Source organism: Festucalex cinctus, chromosome 11 (assembly GCF_051991245.1).
Source record: "Festucalex cinctus isolate MCC-2025b chromosome 11, RoL_Fcin_1.0, whole genome shotgun sequence".
NCBI lineage: Eukaryota > Metazoa > Chordata > Actinopteri > Syngnathiformes > Syngnathidae > Festucalex > Festucalex cinctus.
In genome coordinates, this window is record NC_135421.1 from 28,077,042 (window position 1) to 28,100,770 (window position 23,729).

Below are 23,729 nucleotides of genomic sequence, written 5' to 3' on the forward strand. Positions count from 1 at the left end.
AACCAACCAACCACATGTTGATTCCATGTTGATTATTAATGCTGAAACGTGAGTGGCAATTAATCGACTGCAAGCTGTAGCTGTCATTGCGGAGCGGTAAAGTTGACTCGTCGAATAGTCGGTTCAACCCGTATAGTTGACTAGTCATCTTGAAGCTATTGCTAGCATTGCAGAGTGGTTGACTAGTCTAGTGCAGTAGACCGTTCAACCCCTATAGAGTTGACTAGTCAACTTGAAGTTATAAGTATCATTGCTGAGTGGTTAAGTTGACTGGACTGTTCAATCCCTAAAGTTGACTAGTCGTCTTGAAGCTATTTCTAGCATTGCGGAGGGGTTGACTAATCAACTAGTCCGTTCAACCCCTAAAGTTGACTAGCCGATTTGAAGCTATTGATATCATTGTGGAGTGGTTAAGCTGACTAATCGACTAGTCCGTTCAAGCCCTGAAATTGAGTAGTCAATTAGTTCATTCAACCCCTAAAGTTGACTAGTTGATTTGAAGCTACAGCCATCATTGCGGAGTGGTTAAGTTGACTAATCGACTAGTCTTTTCAAACCTAAAATTGATGAGTTGACTAGTCCGTTCAACCCCTAAAGTTGACTAGTTGACTTGAAGCTATAAATATCATTGTGGAGTGGTTAAGCTGACTAATCGACTAGTCCTTTCAACCTCTAAAATTGAGCAGTCAACTAGTCCGTTCAACGCCTAAAGTTGACTAATCGACTTGTAGCTATAGATATAATTGCGGAGTAGTTAAGCTGACTAATCAACTAGTCCTTTCAACCCTAAAATTGACGAGTCGACTAGTCCGTTCAACCCCCAAAGTTTACTAGTCCACTTGAAGCTACAGTATATCCATCATTGTGGAGTGGTAAAGGTGACTAATCGACTCGTCTGTTCAACCCCTAAAATTGAGTAGTCAACTAGTTCACTCAACCCCTAAAGTTGACCAGTCAACTTCAACCTATAGCCATCATTGTGGAGTGATTAAGTTGACTAATTGACTCGTCCGTTCAACACCTAAATTTGACTAGTCGACTAGTCCGATCAACCCCGAGTAGTGACGAAACGCTTTCATAAACCCAGGACAGCCCGTAATCTGTTCCAGGGTCAAAATGTTGCTGTAAAATACGTAAGAAACAAGAAAACACGACCGACGTAGGAAATTTCAAGGCTATGAATGCCACATAATTGACGAGTTTGCACAGTGCCATAAGAATATGTGCTTTTTCATCTCATTGTTTTATATTGATCAAAAATCACTTTGTCACCTACCCAAATTTTTTTTAAAGACATCCTTTGCTCATAAGACAGCACATTCCTCCATCTTTTGAGTCGGTCACTGTGTTTTTTGTGCAATTTTTCCAGCCCTCATAATTTACAACTGTGATACTGAACCATATATGAAACCGGTCTAAAAAATGAAAAATATAAATCCACGGCTGCATGCAGTATTAGTTCTTTTCTCTGACATTTATTCCGTCTGTGAGATTCTGTGCAGGTTTCTGGCAAAAGACGTTCATTTTTTTCTGGAATTCTTGGTTGCGGCCGGCTACCAAATGGACTGTGACAAACCACTTAAGGGCTGAAATGTTTGAACAAAATGACTCCTAACACAGTAATTTGACTAGCTTAAGTCTGTATTTTGTTTTATATGTAAATACAGTGACACACTCTAAAATTCAATCAATTTTGCCAAATTTATGTAAAGAATCAACTTGTCTTTTCCTTGTGTTTTTTTTTGTAATGACACACCAGATGGGGTACCAGTGACAGCAAATAGTGGAATAGTGAACTTAATTACAATTATTACGGTATATATACCGTATATATTGCGGTATACTGTATATACAATTATATACGGTATATATACGATTATATACGGTAATAATTACATATTACCGTACATATACTGCACACCAACAACTTGTGATTCCTCCGTATCATTCATCTATCAGTACAAGCACGCAGAGCCGCTTAGAGCCCGTGAAAATCGTTTCATTAGGGGTGCAAGCAGAAAGCCTGCTAGTCTAGACAGCGCGCACACACCTGCGGAGAGCCTTCTCCTGAATTAGTTTTTCAAAATGAAGAGCAGATGTCGCGCCGAGAGCCGAGACACCAGACACCTATTGACACATGTACTACTGGTTTCCACTTTGGCACCTCGGGGGCTTCGAAAGCACCCTGCTGGCCGAAGAATGTCAAAACACGCACGCAGTCGATAACAAGAGCTCATCAAGGCTCACCGCTGCCGGTGGAATGCCGGAAAGCCAAGCTGGGGATGGAAGCCCCGGGAGGCTGTGACAACACGACTCCCTCGTGAGGCCCCTGAAGGCTATCGACCTCACCGCGAGGAGGCCTTCCGCGGCTCCGCATGTGTTCGTCATAAGAAAGGGCTTTCCCGCAGGCCCGGCTTTGTTTGGCACAGCTCGAGCTTGGATGGTGACGAGCGTTTGAGAAAGCGCTTTAGCGACACTACTCGAAAATGCCAACCGCTGTCTTGTCATCACAGGCCCAGAACTGGGTGGACCTGGAGGCCCTCCAAGTCAACAGCAGCTACGCTGTGGAGCTGCAGGCCGTGACGTACTGGGGACAGGTGCGACTGAAGAGTTCCAAGGCCTTGCTGCACTTCAGCACCGCCCAGAATTCAGAATCAGGTAAACACTACGGCACGTGGATAATATTTACTCGTTCGTTCAAACTGCCAGACTTGTACGACATATTAGGTGTCACTGTGACTTCTGTGTTTGTCCAAGAAAGTGGTTCCGTTTATTGTCATGCATCATGTCACAAAGAAGCAAATGTTTGCATATTAATAAACAGGCCAAATATGTCATTTACCCACCATTTAACTCATTCACTCCCAGGACATTTTTGCTATTTTACTGGATTTTGACTGATTTTGCAAGGCCCATAGAATATTGTGTCCTATTGCTATAAAAACATGGAATCTACCAAAAGAAAGATTAGAGCCTCTTCTTTCATCAGGAAAAAAAAAGTATACTTCTATCTTTTTCCATTTTGCAGCAATTAGCATTAAAATATGGTTAAGTTTCATCATTATTTACAAATCTGTTTAAAACTACGGGAAAAAAAAATATTTTTTTGATCTCTTATACTCTGCTGCCATCTGCTGGCCGTTTTTGTAATAACTACCATTGCTTCAAGCATTCTCTTCAGTTCAGAGGTTGCATCAAAGCCAAAACGCATAAATACATCTTTGGGAGCATGGTAATATTTAAAATAGAACGTATTTATACGTTTTTTGGGAGTAAATGAGTTAAGAACATAATACAAGTCAGCACTAAAGCATTATTTAAAGCAGCAGAAAGTAGTACCATATTGGTTACCAAAATGAGCCCCCTTCCATAGAAGTCATACAAAGTCCATTATTTTTATGTTGTGTGCCCAGCGTGTGACATCATGAGCTGTGGCTCCGCTCTGATTGGTCATTCTGGAGTAAATAGTGTCTGCTCTATCCTTGTGAGTTTTATCGTTTTGTATTTGTGTGTTTCACTCGTTAAAAAAAGAAGAAGAAAAAAAAACGACTGAAACTGCATTGGCGACTAATTTTTTTTTCACTTCACTGAAACATGCTCATCATTCAAATTTTGGTTTGCAACATGAAGCAAAAAAAAAAAATGGTGTCGAGCTGCGGATCAGGTTGCCACAGTAATGACTGACGCGTGCGCATGCTGAGCTACCGATCAATGGTTCTGATGATGATTGATGAACAGTGACTACAAGTTGGCCACTCTACCACTGAGCCATGCCGCCCCCTTAACAGTTGTGAAGTGTAATTTACTTATGGTAAAAAAAAAAAACTGCCATTGTGCATTAGCCTTATCACTAGCAAAAGAAGCTAACCTGGAAATGAATCAACAAAGAAAAACCATAACTCAAACTTTAGTGCTTTATATTTAAAGCAAACCGAATTGGCTTTAGTATCTGAAGACTAAGTCGTGCTCTGTGTGATATCGCTGATCCGTGACTGAAGTCAGTTTTCCTTAAGTTTGTTTGCATTCCGCGAACACAAAATTCTTCTTATGAACTGTTAGCAGACAGACTAAGCCTCAGTGCTACGCGCATACGCATTTTTTTTTATGTTAGCATACAAGTTGGCTGGATTTGGAATCGTGCCTGTTGGTACCCATCCAGCTCCAGCACATTCATGCATAAAGAACATGTTGTAGCTGCTCGCTTTTGACAAGGAAACTGTTGTCTTTGTGTCGCCGCGCCGCGGCCGTGACGGAATCAATGTGGTGTTTCAGCTGCACAAGCAAACGTTTCTCATTTCTCTCCCTAGTAAAATCCGTGCACAAGTCAAAGAAAGAAGAGATGCCCCACGCCGGGCCGACCGTGGCCAAGGCCAAGCGACCTTCTGGCCCGCTGGAGGTGGGCACGCCCTTCTACCAAGACGGCCAGCTGCAAGTTCGTGTCTACTGGAAGAACCGTGGAGGTATGAATGTTGATTTATAGCTTTAATAAAGTCCCATTAGCACCACGTTAAGGCCACGAATGATGAATGCCATAATAATGTGTTATGCTTGGCTCTCCTCAGCCAAACAATGGAAGAATCTCTTCATAGTTGTTACCTGATTGTGTAGATGGACTAAATGAATCAACGTGTCGTTGTGTGAGGGCTGAAGCGGGGGGAAAAAATGGTGTAAAACCTGCACACAGGCTGGCAGAGCGGAGCCACTGTTTAGTAAAGAACAATAAACACTCGGAGCGGGAGCTGCGCGATGGGATTTATCGACAGCTGCCTTTAATAGATCCTCGCTTGGGCGGCGAAGCGCTCCGTTTTGTTTCGCAAGAGCCGATGTCACGCGGCACGGGAAGAGGTCGCGTGTTTGCCCGCGGAGACGTTGCCTGTCCCGGCGGCGTCCGTTTCCCAAGTCTTGGTGGAAATATGGAAGCCTTGAAAACAACGCTTCTCAGGGTAACCTGTCAAATTCCATTGGCTGCTCGATGTTCTGTTACTAATCTATGTCATGGGCCGAGCCAAACGCTACATGCCGGAGTCAAGAATGTAAAAGCCTGGCTTGAAGGGAAGGGCCTGGTGAGACACCAACTGCTGAATCAGAAGAGAGAGGCGAGGAGATGGAGTCGGCCCAAAACTGTTCGCAAAGGTTGGCTTGGAGTGTCGCTAAACTGCGATCAATCACGGCCGGGGGAATCGCTGCGTTCGAGAACATTGTAAATCCTCATCCAGGCTCCTCGTTTCTCCCCGTCTGCAGTGTTACAGTATGTGCCGCTGCCATTCATTAGACTTGAGGGATGACCCCGGCCGTTGGCTCCGGCAAGCCGGGTTCTACTACTGTAAACACAAAGATGGCCCCGCCAGAGTTGCAGTCTAAGGACATCTGGTTTGTGTGACAGACAAAATGAAGGGACAGGTTAACTGGACCGTGATTAAACTCTCATTCATCCTGATCCAAAAGCAGCTCGGCCCTCTGGGTTGTCTCCAGGACTCCAAAGCATTGTGCACCGCGCACTCGATCAGATAATATATCGCGGTCTGGCCACCACGCAAGACAAAAGGCTGTAGGACGGTGGCGGCAGTCTGGTAGCAACTGTTCTGACGGATTCCATCCGTCCCTTCTATACTCTTTTATCCTGCTCAGGGTCGTGGGGTCAACTGGAGTGCAGCCCAGCTGACTTCGGGCAAAAGGCCACTTCCACTGGCCGCCAGTCAATCACAGGGCACTTACACAAGGACGGACATCTTTTCACACAGTCAACAAGTCAGTGAACCCTCGTTTGGTTTGCCTCCGGTTTGCCCGTAGAACCGCAAAACAAAGTGATTGTGTACTTGATCAGATAATATGTCGCAGTCTAGCCAACATGCAGACAAAAAGGCTGTAGGATGGCGACAGTCTCGGAACAACAGCTCTTACTGATTCCATCTATTCATCCATTGTTTATACACCTTGTCCTGTTCAGGGTCACAGGGAGACGGAACCAAACCCACAAGGCGGACGCTGGACTGGTCGCCAGTCAATAACAAGGCACATACAGAGACACAGAACACCAAAGCAAATCAGATCAAATATTCTTGTCTGCCTGAAACCCAAACCAAAAGGCTGGACAACGCGATGGCGGTCTGGTCGGAATCGTTCTGATGGATTCCACCCGCTTATCCTTCCATCCATTTTCTAAACTCCTGATCCTGTTCAGGATCAGCTGATGCTAGCGAACTTAAGCCTGTATCCCGCCTAGCGACGAATGCTTGCGAATGTTTTCTCGTCAGGGTTCGTCGGTGTTTGTTCAAGGTCGCAAACGGTCGCGAAAAAACGTTCAGACATTTGCCAAGAGTTTGACTGGTTTTTCTTGTCGACAACCTTTCAAACTTGGTGAATGTTTTTGCGTCCGTTTATAACCTTAACTCTAAGGGGTGTGAATTGCCTGGTACGTGACGATTCGATCCGTATCACGATTCATAGATCGCGATTCGATTCGATACCGATTAATCCCGATATGAATTTACAAGTCGATTGTTGCGATTTTTTTTACTCAAATTTAGAAAATACCATGAAAATGTATTTATTTATTGATCTGAAACTTCAGTTTTATAACTGTGAGCCACTGTATTTAACAAACAGGTTGTAACCTTTTTCATGTTAGAACAGCATTGAAATAAAATATTAAGGCTAAATTAATATATTAATATTCCATGCTTAAGGTGTGAAAGTTAGACATTTTGTTGAATATTTTTCCATCAAAAATGGACATTAAAAAATCGATTCGAGAATTGCGTGCTGTAGTATCGCGATATATTGCCGAATCGATTTTTGTTAACACCACTACTTAACTCATTTGCTCCCAAAAACGTATAAAAACGTTCTATTTTAAATATTGCCATGGTCCCAAAAACCTATTCATACATTTTTACGTTTTTGTTTTTTTGTTTTTTTTATGCTTGAGTATTCAAAAGGCTTTGATGCAGCCCCTGACCTGAAGAGGTCGATTAAAGCAATGGTAGTTCTTACCAATAATGGCCAACAGGTGGCAGCAGAGTATAAGAGCTCAACCAGGGTCATATTGAAGTGGGTTGCTTCAGTGAAAATGGCTGGTAGTGAATGAGTTAAATGAACGTTGGCTACGTTTGCCCCCCAATGGGCTTTAGGGCACAAGGCGTCGTAGTTCAACCTGGACTGCCAATCAAGACAGTCACAACTCGCATCAACAAGCAAGCTGACGTGAACGACTAAATCATCGCTCGAGACGCACCGAGCGCTGCTTCTGTTCTCTACCTGTTTTTCGTTTCCTGTTCCTTGTACATGTCACCTCCTCTCAGTGCCAGACACCAGCTAAGCAATATCTTCTTTCTTTTTTTTTCACCCCTCCTCTCTACTTCCTGGTACCCTGTAATTCCTCTCTTCTGCTTCCAAAGAGCTCAAGGGGCTCCGGGTGCCAGCGCCGCATCGAAGCCTTCAAAGGGCCCCTTTTATCTCTCCGCCGCTGCAAGGCGAACGGAGCGTCGCTCAATTATTAATCAGACACGTTTTTTGCACACATTCAGGCGACACAGTTGAATGAATAATGAATCGGCTAACATAAGATGAGGGCCGCGTCGGCGATGAGCTCACGAGAGCGCGTTTACGAGGGCTTAACGTGCCCAATTAAGGCCATTTCGACTGCGCTGAAGAGGACTACGATCCTATTTTTCAGTCACTTGGGGTTCCAAACTGACACTTTGCCGACTTGATAGCAAACAGCTGCGACGACGGCGTCCGCGCGGCCTTGCGCATCTGTCCACTATTTACGCACTGTTAGCTCTGTTTTAAGTCTCGAGCAAGTCCCGGAGGAGCGTATCTGGAAAGGTTTTCAGCTGTTAAACGCTTCGCTCTGCTTACTAGCTAGCTGCTAACTGTGTGCGTTTGCTGCCAAATGGATAGTGTAAAGTGGCCTTTTTAAGAGATTCCTTCCAAAACGCAGCTGCTGAAAAAAAAAAAAAAACTAGTGAAGGGGGGAAAAAAAAAGAGCCTGGCTAAATGAAAATTAAAAACAACAAGACTATATTTTCTATTGGTTCATCAATAAAGATTTCGAAATCCAATCAGTGGCAACTTTGTAAGTGGAAAAGTTTTGACTGAGCTTTACAAAACAGGAAGCGAGAGATGCGTTATCTTGATCTCAAGCTGCGGGTGTTGTCATTTCATCATTTCAGCCTGTCTAATGAAATATCTTGCACGTTTAATCAAAGTCTGTCACGATGGAAAGGCGGCAGGGGGGATGGGACAGCTTTGTACGTCGCTACATCGCAGACTTAGTATTTGTATTTTTTATTTTTGCATTCAATTCTTGCTGAAACAGAATTGCTCCAAGTTGGCCGCCATCACTTTGACGGGCGATAGAAAAGTGAACTGTTATTGACTAATCTCTTAAGCAGTTACTCTATTGAATGTAAAAAATGGTCACTAGTACTCTGGCGTGACGACCGGGGCCTCTCCCCACCGGGCTCGGTGTTCTGGTGTTCCGCCTTCTCCCCTGGTGCTTCCTCCTCTGCTTCCCCCCTCCTGCCGCTGTGCAAATCTCGCGCGGCTGGAGGTGGGGTGGGCACATCTTCCCTCTCTGCGCTGCTGCCCGGTGCCGGTTTCCGGGGGGGGGGGGGTGGGGGGTTCTCGCGGGGGGCCGGGTTCGCGGGGGGGGGGGGTGGCGGCCGTCGGGGGGGGGGGCGGCTTGTTTGGGGGGGGGGGGTGGAGGTATGGGTGGGTGGGGGGTTGGGTGCTGGGGGTCGGGGTGTGTTCGGGGGTTTGGGGGTCGGGGGTGGTGGGGCCTGGGTCGTGGTGGATGGCGGGTTTGGGTGGGGTGCGGGGGGGTCGTGGGGGGATGGGGGCTGGGGACCGGTGGGGTGCTGTGGGGGCCCGCTGGGCCTCGTTCTGCGGCCTTGGGCTCGGGGGTGTGGGCCGGGGCTGGGGCGGGGGTGTTCCGGGTGTCTGGGTCGGCTCGCCGACCGGTGTCCGCTCGGGTGGCTTGGGGGTGGCCTTGGTGCTGCCGCGGCCTGGGGATTCCGGGGGGGGGGGGGGGGGGGTGCTCGCTTTGCTGGACCGCGGTTGACGGCTTCTTTCTTTGGTGGTGGTCCTTATGCATGCCAGATCCGTCGCACCAGCATCTACTGAAACTCAACAGAAGTACCCTCTCCCTCCCACAGCCCCTTGAATCAGTTGGTGCTGGTGTCTGTGGTTCTCACTTTGCTTTATCTATCCTTCCCTCCTTCCTCTCTTTAGTTTTTCCTCTGGTCACTTGAGATCTTAATTTATTAGAAGTATGAGGTTTCTGGGGTTGGCATAAGACTCCGGTTTTGTAACCACGCAGGAGGGGTCTTGTTGGTGCTGGACTTCACTTTGATGGATTGGATGTACTGGCTTCTATGGATCTCACGCTACCTCATCGATCCTTCCCTCCTTCCTCTCTTTAGTTTTTCCTCTGGGCTCTTGAGATCTCGCTAAATTTGCTGGAATTTAGAGGCTTCCGGGGTTGGCGTAAGACTTTGATTTTGTAATCATGGGGAAGGCAGGAAGTGTTTGGTCGGTGCTGGATGTCACCTTTCTTTTCTCTTTATTTCTTTTTTTTTCTGACCTTTTCTCTGGTCTCCTGACCATTTAAATCTCACGACTCTGGCAAGATTCTGAAGTACCTGGTTAAGGCGAAGGGTAATGGGATATTTATAAGGTTTTAGGTGAATGAATGAGTATAAATTTATACGTATTTGCACGCACGCACACGCACGCACGCAAACGCACACACGCAAACGCACGCACGCACGCAAACGCACGCACGCAAACGCACGCAAACGCACGCACACATACACACAAAAAAAAAAAAAAAAAAAAGAGCAATGATGACAAGACGTTGAATCGGTAAGACTACCGAATGAACAATTCTGAGCTCTTCAAAAAGAAAAAAAAAAAAAAAAAAAAAAAAAAAAAAAAAAAAAAAGAATGTAAAAAATGGTCAAAGCAACTCATTCCCACAGACAAATTGCTCGTTTTTTCCAGCCCGCTGCACTAAACGACAATGTTTTTTTGTTTTTTTTTGATGTAGTAAAACTGCTTTCTGGCTTTGATTGCCAGTTCTACAACGTTGTAAAACACTACAAACAACGCCATTATGCCATTTTGGATGTTTCATTTCAACGGTCTTGTTGCAATTGCTTTGATTTGAAAACATTTTCCCTCGTATCCGTCTAATCTTCCAGAGCCTGGAATGAACCGCTACCACGTCCAGTGGATGCCCGAGTACTGCCACCACAACGAGACGCGGGGACCAGAAAAATCCTCCACGCAGGTTTGTTCCCAGCCGGCCATTTCCCACCTTTCACAATGAGATTCACTTTGATGCCAAATTATGATTTTTGCCGTTGACATTTATATTGACGTGTACTGAATGCCTGAAACATCCGACGAGCGCCCAAAATGCACATATAGTCTACAAGTGTCAACCATCATTCAGGGAGAAAACACGAGTTGCTAAATACTTCAAATATCTATTTAGTTGGCCTGGAGTGACTTTTTCACCCATTTAAATGCAGGCAACGTTAAGCCTTACTCCAACCGACTGCCGTCTCCAATCATTTTGCTTATTTAACGGTCCATGTACTTCTAATGTACCATATTTAGACCTTATTTAACTCATTCACTCGCCGCCATTTTCACATTTCGCAATCCCGTTCGCTCCCGGCTGTTTTACTGGATTTTGACTGATTTTGCAAGGCCCACAGAATATTGTGTTCAGTTGCTAGAAAAGCATGAAAGAAAGAAAGATTAAAGTTTCATCAGTTTTCACAAATCTATTCAAAATTGTAAGTAATTTAGATTTTTTGTTTCGATGGCCCTGGTTGATCTCCTTTGCTCTGCTGCCACCTGCTGGCCGTTTGTGTAATAACTACCATTTCTGCAACCGTTCTTTGCAGTTGAGAGGCTGCATCAAAGCCTTCTGTATGCTCTAGCATAAAAAAACAAACAAAAAAAACGTATAAATACATCTTTGGGACACTTAAAACATTAAAAAAAAAACGTATTTATACGTTATTGGGAGTAAATGAGTTAATGGTCTACGCTTTCATCCTGGTTATGCTGCCATGGCGCATATCCAAATTGTGCCATTTGGGAGCCAAAAATCGCAGTTGTATCAATCCATTCTAAAATTTGGTTTGTGATCCAAAATGGTTTGTGGGTCAGTTTTGAAGCAGACATGCAGCTTCTTGCCAAACTGCTTTTTAGTTCATGCTCGACTCCCAAGAAAGGAACCGAAATTCTAATTTTGGCCAACAACCTTTGCTGAGGCAGCTCCGCGCTATGCAAAGCACGTCGCCTCCTCTTTTTTTGTTGTTTGGCGCTTCAGCCCGGACAAATCCTCCGCTCGCTGAACCCGAAGCCCGGTGGCACTCGGCAAATCAATGTCTGTTGTTGCGAACGCTCTGATGCAGTCTTGTGGTGGCTGATGGGCCAATAAAAGGCATTTAATCAAGCAAATGTTCCCGGAATGGAGGACAGAATTGACTGTGCCTCCACACCAGGCTTCTTTTAGGAGAGTCAAGGGAAGACGCTGTTTGGGCTTAGGCTGATACAGGACGGCAGAGACCTGGCCAATCAACACATTCTTTGGGGAGCCCGACTGTGGTTGCTAGGAAATATACATCCTGCTTCTATAGATGGCCGGGAAGGATTCCAGCCTTGCGCTTTCATGCGAGCGCGGCGCCTCATTCACTTTTAATCAAAGATGTTTGGTATCAGAGAGAACGTACACGCCAGCTCTCCAGGGAGCGCCGTGTTCATGTCGAAGCTTCACTTTTGCCAATAAGAGATCGAAATTCACACATCAGCGGTGATTTACTTAACTCATTCACTCGCCACCATTTTCACATTTTGCAATCCCGTTGGCTCCCGGCTGTTTTACTGGATTTTGACTGATTTTGCAAGGCCCACAGAATATTGTGTTCTATTGCTATAAAAGCATGGAACCTACCAAAAGAAAGATTAAAGTCTCTTCTTTCATCAGGAGAAAAAAAGTAAGTTTCTATCTGTTTCCGTTTTGCAGCAATTAGAAGAGAGCTAAGTTTCATCAGTTTTCACAAATCTATTTCAAATTGTAAGTAATTGAGCTTTTTTTTCTACATGGCCCTGGTTGATCTCCTTTGCTCTGCTGCCACCTGCTGGCCGTTTGTGTAATAACTACCATTTCTGCAACCATTCTTTGCAGTTGAGAGGCTGCATCAAAGCCTTCTGTATGCTCTAGCATTAAAAAAAAACAACAACAACAAAAAAACGTATAAATACGTCTTTGGGACACTTAGAACATTATAAAAAAACGTATTTATGCGTTATTGGGAGCAAATGAGTTAAAAAGCAGATGAGAATGCATTTTTTTTTTTTTGGTGCTGAATCCGATAAATGAGGAACGTTTGAGGATGTGTTCACAACTTCACATAATTTAGTTCTCTGGTCTGGACCAAAGCAGGAAACGATTTGATCCACTTAAGTCTTTAAAGTCTCTGACCAAAAGATGTCTCGTAAAAAGCATTGAATGAATCGAATCTCGGCGATTCACACCCCTACACAATATGGTTTTATATGATCACTTTTGTAAATTGAACTACTGAAATAAACGAGCTCTGCTATGATACTCTTAATTATTGACATGCACAAAACTATACCGACATCTCCAATCTTTCTACTCTACAATTTGATTCATCTGGTCCGGTGCTGTGTTCACAATTTCAAGTTACAAAAGGGGCCGATTCCGACCTGTGTAAGTACTCCAAGTTTAGGATGACATCATTCGCACTCGATCAAACGAACCACCAGAATTCACCCGCTGAAAGTCGTTCAAAGCGCTCGTTATTTGGCCAACAGGTTTTACAGGAATTATCATCGCAAAGAAAATGAAAGTGGAGGTTCCGTAACGCGGGCCGCGTTCACCGAGCCCGAGCGGGAACGTGATCCGCCGCCTCGGCGCCGCGCTTTTAATTATCTCGACGGGACGTGACCCCGCCCCCCACGATGTCACGTCAAAGTCATCAACGGGGGCTCAATGGTGTGTTTCTTGGCTCAGGAGAACTACATCAACCTCCCGGGCCTGTTGTTCTCCTGCAAGTACAAGGTGACGGTTCACATGCTCAAGTCCAAGAGACGCTCCAAGGAGGAGAGCGTCACCTTCCTCACGCCGTCCTGCGCGACCATCCGGGGCAAGACTCACAAACACATCCCCTGCCCGGGGGAGATAGGCAAGTATTTGACGTTTGACACAAAAAAAACCATTTGATTACTGTTTTTTTTTTTTTTTTTTTTTTTTTTTTTTTTTTTTAAGAGCTCAGAATTGTTCATTCGGTAGTCTTACCGATTCAACGTCTTGTCATCATTGCTCTTTTTTTTTTTTTTTTTGTGTGTGTATGTGTGCGTGCGTTTGCGTGCGTTTGCGTGCGTGCGTTTGCGTGCGTGCAAATACGTATAAATTTATACTCATTCATTCACCTAAAACCTTATAAATATCCCATTACCCTTCGCCTTAACCAGGTACTTCAGAATCTTGCCAGCACCCAACCCCCCACCCACCCATACCTCCCCCCCCCCCCCCCCCCCCCCCCCCCCCAAACAAGCCGCCCCCCCCCGACGGCCATTTGATTACTGTTGATATAGCAATTAAACGCTGCAAGTGTATTTAATCAAGGTAATGACACAAATGTCCAAAAACGATCAAAACAATATTTCAACATTTTGGGATTCTTGCCATTGAAAAAAAAACAAAACAAAAAAAAAAAAAACAACTTCTGATTGGGCCAAGAAATAGTCTGGCACGTAAAGCGCTACGTGTCGGTTTGTAGATCTCTGTGGAAGCGCAAACCTCCTGCAAGGCCAGTGTACAAAAACACGTCTTGTGATTGATGGAGGTTTTGCAAAATGTCGTCACACATATGGATGGATGAAAAAGCAACGTCCTTGGCGGTGGTATTCAACTTTGACGTGTAATTTAGTGAATCCCCTTTGCTTTATCGATAGCATACCGACCTAAAACGGTATCAATCTTCTAACCGAATACTTGGCAAGAAACCGGAAAAAAAAAAAAAAGAAAAAAAAAGTGTTTTTCTTTTTCTCTCGTTCCGAACAGCTGCAGCGCTTCCGAAAGTTTTGGCCAAGCCCGAAAATCTGACAGCAACGTTTTCCATCACTGGAGGAGGAAACATCAGCGGCAGCTTCCTGTGGCGGCTGTCTCGGGTGGCGGCCCACCAGCGCATGACGGGCTTCCAAGTCACCTGGGCTGAAATCACCACCGAGAGTCGACAGAACAGTTTGCCCAACAGCATCATTTCGCAGTCCCAAATCTTGCCTCCGGTAAGGAATAACACCGCTTTGTCACATTGCTCAACTCTGGTTACCGGGGCAACGCGGTCATCCCGGCACGTTCGTAGTTGTCTCCTTTCTTTGTGTTGGAGCCTCAATTGTATCATTTAAACGAGATATCGGTATGCACAAGAGATATGCCAATATGTTTTTGTTTTTTTTGTTTTTTTTCCCAGAGCCAATACTGATCATTAGGAGATCGTATTAGGAAACAGTATAGGAGAAGTATTTGGAACTGATATTCACTTGCTCTAGTGGAGAAACTATATGCAATTGCAAAAATTGCCTCCACCTTCAGCTCTGTGTCAACAACAAATGAACAAATCACATGATTAATTATGATCCCCAAATAAAGACTGCTTAACTTAACTGTCATATTACTACAGATTGCTCGTTTTTGGCGAGATGCATGGTTGTCGACAACTACAAGACAATCTTCCAATAGTTTATCATAATGTATCGACAAATGCTGAGTTCATAAAGGAAAACCCAAACAGAATTACTGTTAATGGGACAGCAACATGAAAAATCAACTTTTTGGAGCTTAGTATAATGGTTAGTGCGCTCGCTCGCTCGCTCGCTCTGTAAGCAGCAAGTACCCGGTTCAAGACCAGCTCAACGTTTTTTGGCGGGGGTTTTTCGTCCTTCTTTCCTCTCTCTTCTTCCCTGTCCTCCTCCACGATTTCTTGCGGCAAGGAGCCCTTTTGTTTCAAATGTTTATTGAAGAATTGATGGCTTGCATTCAGAGGAGTGCTCAAACAGCAGACTGCAGTCGGCTCTCCGGGGGCGGGGTTTTACTGAACCGGACGTTTTACTTCCGCATTAGAAAACTAACCAGCAAAACACCCAGTATTTCATAAAAAAAATTAAATAAAATTATGTTGCCATGGTGTTAAAGGTAAGATTTAATCATTATATGCCTATAGTGCCGTTAACTGTCTAAAAATATCGTGGTGTAATCACTTTAAACATATTGCAAATTATGATCCACGCCAGACCGTATGGATTAGGGCTGGGAATCTTTGACTGTCTCACGATTCGATTCGATTACGATTTTTGGGTCTACGGTTCGATTCAGAATCGATTTTCGATTCAAACGATTTTCGATTCAAAATGATTTGATTGACAAATGATTTCTGCTTCAATTTACAGATATGCACAACAAGATTGTCATGATCTTCTCCAGTCTGCTTTGCAGACAAAATGACATTAACTCTTTGACTGCCAAAAACGTTTAATAACGATTAGTAAAATCCCGATGTATGCAACCATAAACGGTAAATGACGTAAACGTTTTTTTTTTGTTTGTTTTTTTAACTGCCTGGTCAATGGATTGTGGAATCAAAAACTCCAACTATGGCCAGCAGGTGTCAGAATTTTATCTCTTTTCAATGGGCTGCCGGTATACGAAATTACAATGAAACATGACAGAATCTGAGGACGTTTTCAAGGATGGCGTGAATGATCAAAGCCTTTTTCATATCAAAGTTTTTTATGAAAACGTGTGGCAGTAAAAGAGTTAGTGTCTTTTTTTTTTTGTTTAAACATGTATTAATTTTGTATTGTAAGTGCCTTTTTCCACAAAAAAACACCATGTGGGCTACAACCGGCTTCCTCTTCATTTCTAATTTAAATAAAATCGACTTTTGGATATTAATATCGATTCGATTCGATTGATAAATGCGAATCTCGATTCTTTTATGAATCGATTTTTTTGGCACACCCCTAGTTATGGATCACATGTATCCCCTTGCTTGAATCAATGAATCAATACGGTGTTTAAAACTCCTATAAGAGGCGCATGATGAATTACGATACAGGCCGCTTGTGTTTTTTTCCCCCCGTGAGATAAAAGCTCCGTCTCTCGTGTTTTATTTCTCAGCGCCGAGGCTGGTTTTAGGTGAACACCCCGTGGCCCTCCTTTGCATGAATCTTGTGTGCAGACAGACACTCGGGAAAAGCTCCGAGACGACGTTGTTCTCACACTCTCATATCGTTTCATCTGCCTTGGCGTCTTTCATCCTTTGCAGAAAAGAAAAAAAAGAAAGAGAAAGCGGCTCTTTTGACATCATCTGCTCCCATCAAAAACACGGTGCGCCTATCTGCGCCTCCCAGCCTCTGGAGCTCGACTATAAATAACGCCACCCACCGCACGCTTTATCGCGCCGGCTGCAGAGACGAGAGCGAGGCGGCCTTATGAAAGCCTTGATTTGTTTTTTTTTTTTTTTTTTTTGTCTGAGTCTCGTGCAAAGATAGTCTCCCCCCGCGTTTGCCAACCTTGGTGGGGATTTCATCTCGATTGCGTGTTCTCTGTGATCGCTCGGCAGGATCACAATCTGCTGGTGGTGTCCAACCTGCGACCGTCCACCTACTACAGACTGGAGGTGCAAGTAATAACGAGCGGGGGGGAAGGCCCCGCCACCGTCAAGACCTTCCAGACTCCAAACATTGTAGCAGTCAATCAACACCGTAAGTATGACGAGGACGAACCTTTTCGAGCTCTTTCAAACGTGATCAGAACAATGACGTGCTGCAATATGATTTGCCCTTTCGGGAACCGCTCGTCCGTTTTCTAGAACGTTTATCCTGTTGAGAATTGCAGAGAGATGGAGCCTATCCCGCATAGACGACACGCTGGACCGCTTTCCGGTCTTATCGCAGCAAGGGAACGCCGCTGGGAACGTTCGACTTTCCCAGAATTCTTTTTCCTCCCATTCCATAACAGACACGCAGTAATGTTAAAATATGTAAATGCAGACAAATTGCTCTGGAAGTGGAAGCTCATCTTTTTAACCTTTTTTTATTTTTTATTTTTTATTTTTTTAACCTCCTATGTTTGCATTTCTGAACCTCAGTGTGTTTCTTCGACTATCTTAGCGGCTTCTTCTTCTTCTTATCAAAGCAGCATTGAAGCTAATAACGTATACATAATAATAAAAAAAAAATAGTATGAAAATTTTACATAAAAAAAAAATAATCAAAAATCAAATGTGACACTAAAGTACCGGTAATTGAATTGAAGCTAACTGAATTGTATCGTAGCACTCTAATATATATATATATATATATATATATATATATATATATATATATATATATATATATATATATATATATATATATATATATATATATATATATATATATATATATATATATACACACACCGTATTTTCCGCACTATAAGGCGCACCTAAAAGCCGTCAATTTTTTCAAAATCTGACCATGCGCCTTATAATCCAGTGCGCCTTATATATGGATCAATAATGAGCCGCAACAGGTCTCGCTGTCAAGACGCTATCGGTGACCCTGCACGATCGGTGACGTGCATGCGCAGAAGAATCCGCCATCTTGGATCGCGAGCTAATGCTAATACTTTACCTCAGAGAAAATAATAAAACAGCTGTTTATTCATTTTGGAGTTGTCAGAAAGCTGCTTTGTAAATTATTAATAAAGTTTGACTGACCTATCTGACTGTTTTGTTGACATTCCCTTTAGCGCAGCACCATCTAATGGAGCATAACGTAACCCCAGCCTCTACTGTAGCGCCTTATATATGGAAAAAGGTTGAACATATGTCATTCATTGAAGGTGCGCGTTATAATGCGGTGAGCCTTATTGTGCGGAAAATACGATATATATGTATATATATATATATATATATATATATATATATATATATATATATATATATATATATATATATATATATATATATTGTCAGTTCCAAAATATGCATGCAAACACCACAATATACGTCTATATTTTCACGCGCGTTTGAAGCACGGTACTTTTCCTTACGACTCCAAGCTGTCATATAAAATTCAAACGAATGTGAACGCGCGTCCGATTAGGCGCCAAAAATCTACGATGCCGCAAATCACGGTGACAGGCCTGTCTCTTTAAATCAGGTTAGCGTTGCTCGCGTTCATGAATGATTGTGACAATATAGACTTTTATTGTCGGACTTTGCACATATATCAGTCTGCAACATGACACGCTAACGACAATATGGTGTATTTGACGATTAAAATAAGGGCTTCAGAAGTTGTTTTTTTTTTTTTGATGGTACGCTGACTTTCGATAAGAATTAATGTGTTGTCATGGCAACCCTGGATCACTTGAGTAATAACCAGTAAGTGGATGAGACAGGACAGGGACACTGATAGTGATGTTATAACAGTTGAAAGCAAAACTGCATTAATGATATTTAATGACATTTTCAGTCCACTTTATGATCATTGAGGTTTTTTTTTTTTTGCTTTAGTGGTTAAAATGTCTACTATTAAATTCTCTTCCACTAGATCAGTGGTGTCCAAACTACGGCCCAGGGGCCATTTGCGGCCGCCGTCCATTTTTTTAGTGGCCCGCGACATATGCTAAAAAATGGCATTTGACTCAGTTCAAATAAAATAAATAAAACAAAAATGTTTGGAGATGGTCAAAGTAAGAAGGGAGGGTATCGAAAAACAGGTGCTATTAAAGGTTATTTTAGTTGACTAAAACGGAAAACTAAAATTCAATAAACAATTTCGTTAACGAAATAAAACAAAGAAAACTAACTCAAACTACATTTTAGGTTTACTAAACTAACTAAAATAAAACTATAATTAATTATAGCAAAAATGTCCTTCGTTTTAGTCTTTGGTAATTAATTGAATGCATGAGCCTTTGGGGGATGATTTTAAATGTGATTTTTCATAGATTTATTTTGATATAAACTGGAATAATGACATCACACTCATGGTGTTTTTTAATTGTTGCACACGAGTAATACACATTTAAAAAAAACTAACTAAAATAATATTGAAACTAACTAAACTAAAACTAAGCATTTATTAAAGAACTAAAACTAATTTAAAAAAAAAACTAACAGAACCACCCTGAAAAATAAAATGAAAAATTGCAAAAAGTCGCATTTTTCTAAATATGCAAAAGCACAAAGAAATTATTTGTACAATTTTTAGGACTAAACACAATTTGTCTTCATAACATTACGTGGCCCTTGCGTCCTTCTGATTTTCTGTATGTGGCCCTCAAAAGAAAAAGTTTGGACTAGATGGCAGAAGGTACAATTAACATTTGCATCCACCTGTTGCCATCATGCAATCATCATTATTTCAATATATACGCTTTTCCTGACATTTTTCTTTTTTTGGTGGTGTGCCTTGAGATTTTTCCGACGTGAAATATGCGCCTTCATTGGCTCAATAAACGTAGCGAAACACTTTCAACTTACACAGATGGCCAACGTTCAATGTGATAAAAATGGAGTTGTTCTCATTGTGTGTGGGTGGAGCCTGGCAATGAAATTCAACGACTGCGTGAAACACAAAACCAACAACACCACAAAATTGACCGACAGTGATGAAAACACGGCCTTGAAGAGATTCATAAGCAGAAATGTATCGGCGCAATAACTGCTTGTGACACTCTGATGTCGTTCAAAACACTCTATAAAAGAGTCCTTTGCCTTTCCTTAATTTGTGCACGTTTTTTTTTTTTTTTTTTTTTCCCAGGGCCCAGACTCCGGCAACACCATCCCCATCACCAGAAAGTGTCAGTCGAAAGACACTGAGTCAAAAGTGAGGCAAATCCAGCGGCTCTTTCCCTCCCGTTTTGTCAAAAACTCTCCGGGAAGAAAGTGTGGAATCGTGAACTGCCCCCCCCAAAAAAAAAAACGCCGCCCCCGCCGCCCTCCGTTTCCATTTCAGAAATAACAAGTCCTCTCTTCCTTACCACAAGAACATCCCTTCTCAAGCTTTCTGACTCACGACGTGTGTACACTTTTCATTTGACTCTTTTACTACAAAGTCTACTGTTGTGCAATTTGTCAGTACGGAAATCCAAAGGAAGTCCAAAATCTTATCAATAGGCGATTTGTGAAGAAAGGTACGAGATCTATTTATTTTGACCGATGGATGATCGGTCACGGTTGACTAACTCGGAATTCGTCACATAGTTCAGATGCATGGAGTCCATTTAAAAAAAAAAAAAAAGAAAAAAAAAGTATGTGCTTCAATTGGAGAGCTTGCAGTGGTTTTGCATGACGACCGTTTTGCATTCTGTTGGCATGAAGAAGAAGAAAAAAGAAAATAAATTCAATGGTCCTTTTTTCAATATGTTTAGTGATATGCCATTAACGGATTAACAAAGAACTATACTGGGAATACTATGTCATGTTTATTAATGAAATTATAACATGTGGAAATGATGCATTGTACATCTTTCTTGGCTGTAGAAATGTTTGTCGTGGAACAGTCAGTGAATGTCTATATTTATTTATGTGTGTATTCCAGTTTGATTTGGATGTGTGGATGTGGATGTGTTGTGTGTGTTTTTAGTATCACGTTTGTTTTGTTGTTGTTGGTTTTTTTTTGGAAGCTACACAAATCTTGTAAAGACACTTTGTAAAAATGGAATTGTAAATACGGTCTTATGTTACATGTTATTTTTCCATGGTAGAAACTGTACAAACTGCGAAGTAATAAAATAATCCTTAACCAGATCCTCTTTGTGTTGTTTGTTCAATCAGAGTGTGTGAAAAACGGTAAATAAACGCGCGCTTGAGCGATTTGGCCCTTGTCGATGCTTATTTTGGCTGAATGAAGCCCCCGCCGTGGCAGCGTATTCACAGATGGGTCCAGGAGCCGACGACATGCGCTCCGAGTCCAAATAAACGGGTCATCCAGTTAGCGGTTAGCGCCGCGGAGGTTGCGCACCTCTTCATCAAAATGCCGCCTACGCTCGCTCGCCTTTCCGCCCTCGTAAACCCGGAGGGTGGAAATGTATACAAGAAAATACAATTTGGATCCAGTCGTATGATTGCCGCATTAAAATTGCGCCACTTGTCGATTCCCGTGTGGCGTACGATAGCGTCTGTGGAGCGCAGAAAAGTGAATGCAGAATGGAGCCTTTTAGAACATTGACATCGTTTAATGTGACTAATTCTTCTGGAAAGTTCTGCTCAAGTAGCGTAGGAGGGTTTTAAATGCTCAGACACGCTCTCAAACTTGTTTGTTTGTGCATAAAATATGTTCAATCAGGAGTCTGTTTATCTCTGTTGCAAGAATGTTTACATGGTGGCTTTCTGTCTCGTTTTTTTTTAAATCTGAGGCCACTGCATCCCCCTTTTTGGAGGTGAGCCCATGTCTGACACAGATGCCCCAAGGGTCCTATACCAAGTTGGCCAGATGGCCTTACGGTGAACCATCCCACTTTGGACATTCATCCCGGAAGTACAGTATAAATATGTCAATCTAGATTGGAATCTGGGTCGAGTGTGGGTAGACATCCACTGAAAACAACACTCAATGAGTGTTAAGTAATATCCACTTGTAGTTATTACATAATGTGTTCTCACTTCTTTTTTTTCTTTTTTTTCTTTTTTTTGGTGAGAGAGCTCAGAATTGTTCATTCGGTAGTCTTACAGATTCAACGTGCTCTCGCTCTCTTTTTTTTTTTTTTTTTTTACGTGTATGTGTGCGTTTGTGTGCGTGCGCGTATAGGGGTGTGTGCGCGTATGTGTGTGCGTGCGTGTGCGTACAAATACGTGTAAATTTATACTCATTAATTCACCTAAAACCCAATAAAAATCCCATTACCCTTCACCTTAACCAGATACTTCCGAGTCTCGCCAGAGTCGTGAGGTTCAAACGGTCAGGAGACCAGAGAAAAGGTCAGAAAAGATCAAAGGAAAAGAAAGATAAATCAAAGTGAAATCCTGCGCCGACCAAACACTTCCTGCCTTCCCCGTGGTTACAAAACCAAAAGTCTTACGCCAACCCCAGAAGCCTCGAAATTCCAACAAATTAAAGAGATCTCAAGAGAGCAGAGGAAAGACTAAAGAGAGGAAGGTGGAAAGGATCGATGAGGCAGAGTGAGATCCGCAGAAACCAGTACATCCAGTCCATCAAAGTGAAATCCAGCACCAAGCAAACACCTCCTGCGTGGTTACAAATGTTACAATGCGTTCTCACTCCTAACACCAATTGACCTTACCGTAAGCCACGCCCCCGCCCGCACGACCTCGTAAGCCAATCAGGAAGTAAGACGTCATGTCTGCGACGGCACGTGCGTTTTGCTGGGGACAAAAAAAAGCGATCCTGATCCCGGTAGCGCATTGCTTGTTACTACTGTTAACCCTGCGACGATTTCGACACTTACCATGACACCAAAGGGACAAACAAGGAGGCAGTCAGGCATACACAACCAATGTTGTGTCAGCACGACATGCACAGATCATCCAAGTCGGCATTGTAAAAAAAAGAATCTGCTCTCAATTGCCTTACCTGGATAAATAAAGGTTAAAGAAAAATACATCAATTGTGACGGCACACTCATTTCCCCCTTCAACGGAGACATAAGCATCCCACTTCCGAAAACCGTCATTCACGCAGCTCTGATGAGTAAAGGACTCAAAATCTAGAGCTGAATCGAGCTGCTTTACAGGCACTCGCGTGCGGGAAAACCGTCCGACTTCTGACACCATCTCAGGGCATTACTCTGACGGGTCCGCTGGGTTGAAACCTTCCCACTGACCATGAAGCACGGTTGGTAAATATAACCTACCCAACCATAGTCACAGTTGACTCACTAAAGTCTGCCATGACCAAAAGGTTCACCATCGACCTATTTCTGGAGTCTGACTTCTGATACGAACAAATTTTGGTCGCCATATCAGGTACCCAACCAAGCCGTAAACTGTCATTTGAAAAATAAATAAATCGAAGAAGAACATACCACTTTTGGCCCATGTTGAGAAAAACTCTTACAAACACACCAAATTCCAACGTGGTCCGAAAAACGTACGAAAAAAAAACAAAACAAACGGCTAATTTAAGGTATCGGATACATTAACCTGACGAAGACTCCATGTCTTATTGCAATTGTTTGTTATTGCCAATATGACGGCAAGGAACACGACTTTACCTATTAGTTACACCCAGCAAAAAAAAAAAAAAAGATGTTGCCTGGATAACCCGGACGCTCCTTTTCCACTTGACAAGCCCGATTTAACCGGCGCTCGCTAAAACAATTTGAAACGTGGGCTCTTCAGGCCAAGGCACACTTTTCCATTTTGTGTCAGAGGATCTCGGATGAGCTCAGACGTCGGCGGCGTTTGTGGATGCTGATGATTTATGGCCTTCGCCTTGGATGGCGGCGTCTTCGCTTACGTTTGGAGATGCAGCAACAAACTTTTTTTTTTTTTTTTACTGACATCATTTTTCCAACGTGCTCCTGAGCCCAAGTAGTAATATCCTGAATACACTCATGACTAGTTTTAATACGGTGCTGCCTGATGGATAGCAGAAGATCAATTGTTGGTTTTCAACGCGTACCTTTTGATATGTCCAATTCCAAAAACTGCTTATTAAACATC

General features: G+C 43.0%; 1 protein-coding gene across 1 annotated transcript in view; it reads left to right on the forward strand.

Annotated features, from left to right (window-relative positions):
• anos1 (anosmin 1) overlaps positions 1–20,855 on the forward strand; it is a 77,206-nt gene extending 56,351 nt beyond the window's left edge. Inside the window, exons 8-14 of the mRNA XM_077536987.1 lie at positions 2,514–2,658; positions 4,308–4,460; positions 10,206–10,294; positions 13,061–13,232; positions 14,114–14,337; positions 16,674–16,815; positions 19,867–20,855. Of these exons, the coding sequence (XP_077393113.1) occupies positions 2,514–2,658; positions 4,308–4,460; positions 10,206–10,294; positions 13,061–13,232; positions 14,114–14,337; positions 16,674–16,815; positions 19,867–19,925 (984 nt within the window). The 3' untranslated portion in view covers positions 19,926–20,855. The remainder of the gene's footprint in view (positions 1–2,513; positions 2,659–4,307; positions 4,461–10,205; positions 10,295–13,060; positions 13,233–14,113; positions 14,338–16,673; positions 16,816–19,866) is intronic.
• Positions 20,856–23,729: the final 2,874 nt, after the last annotated feature.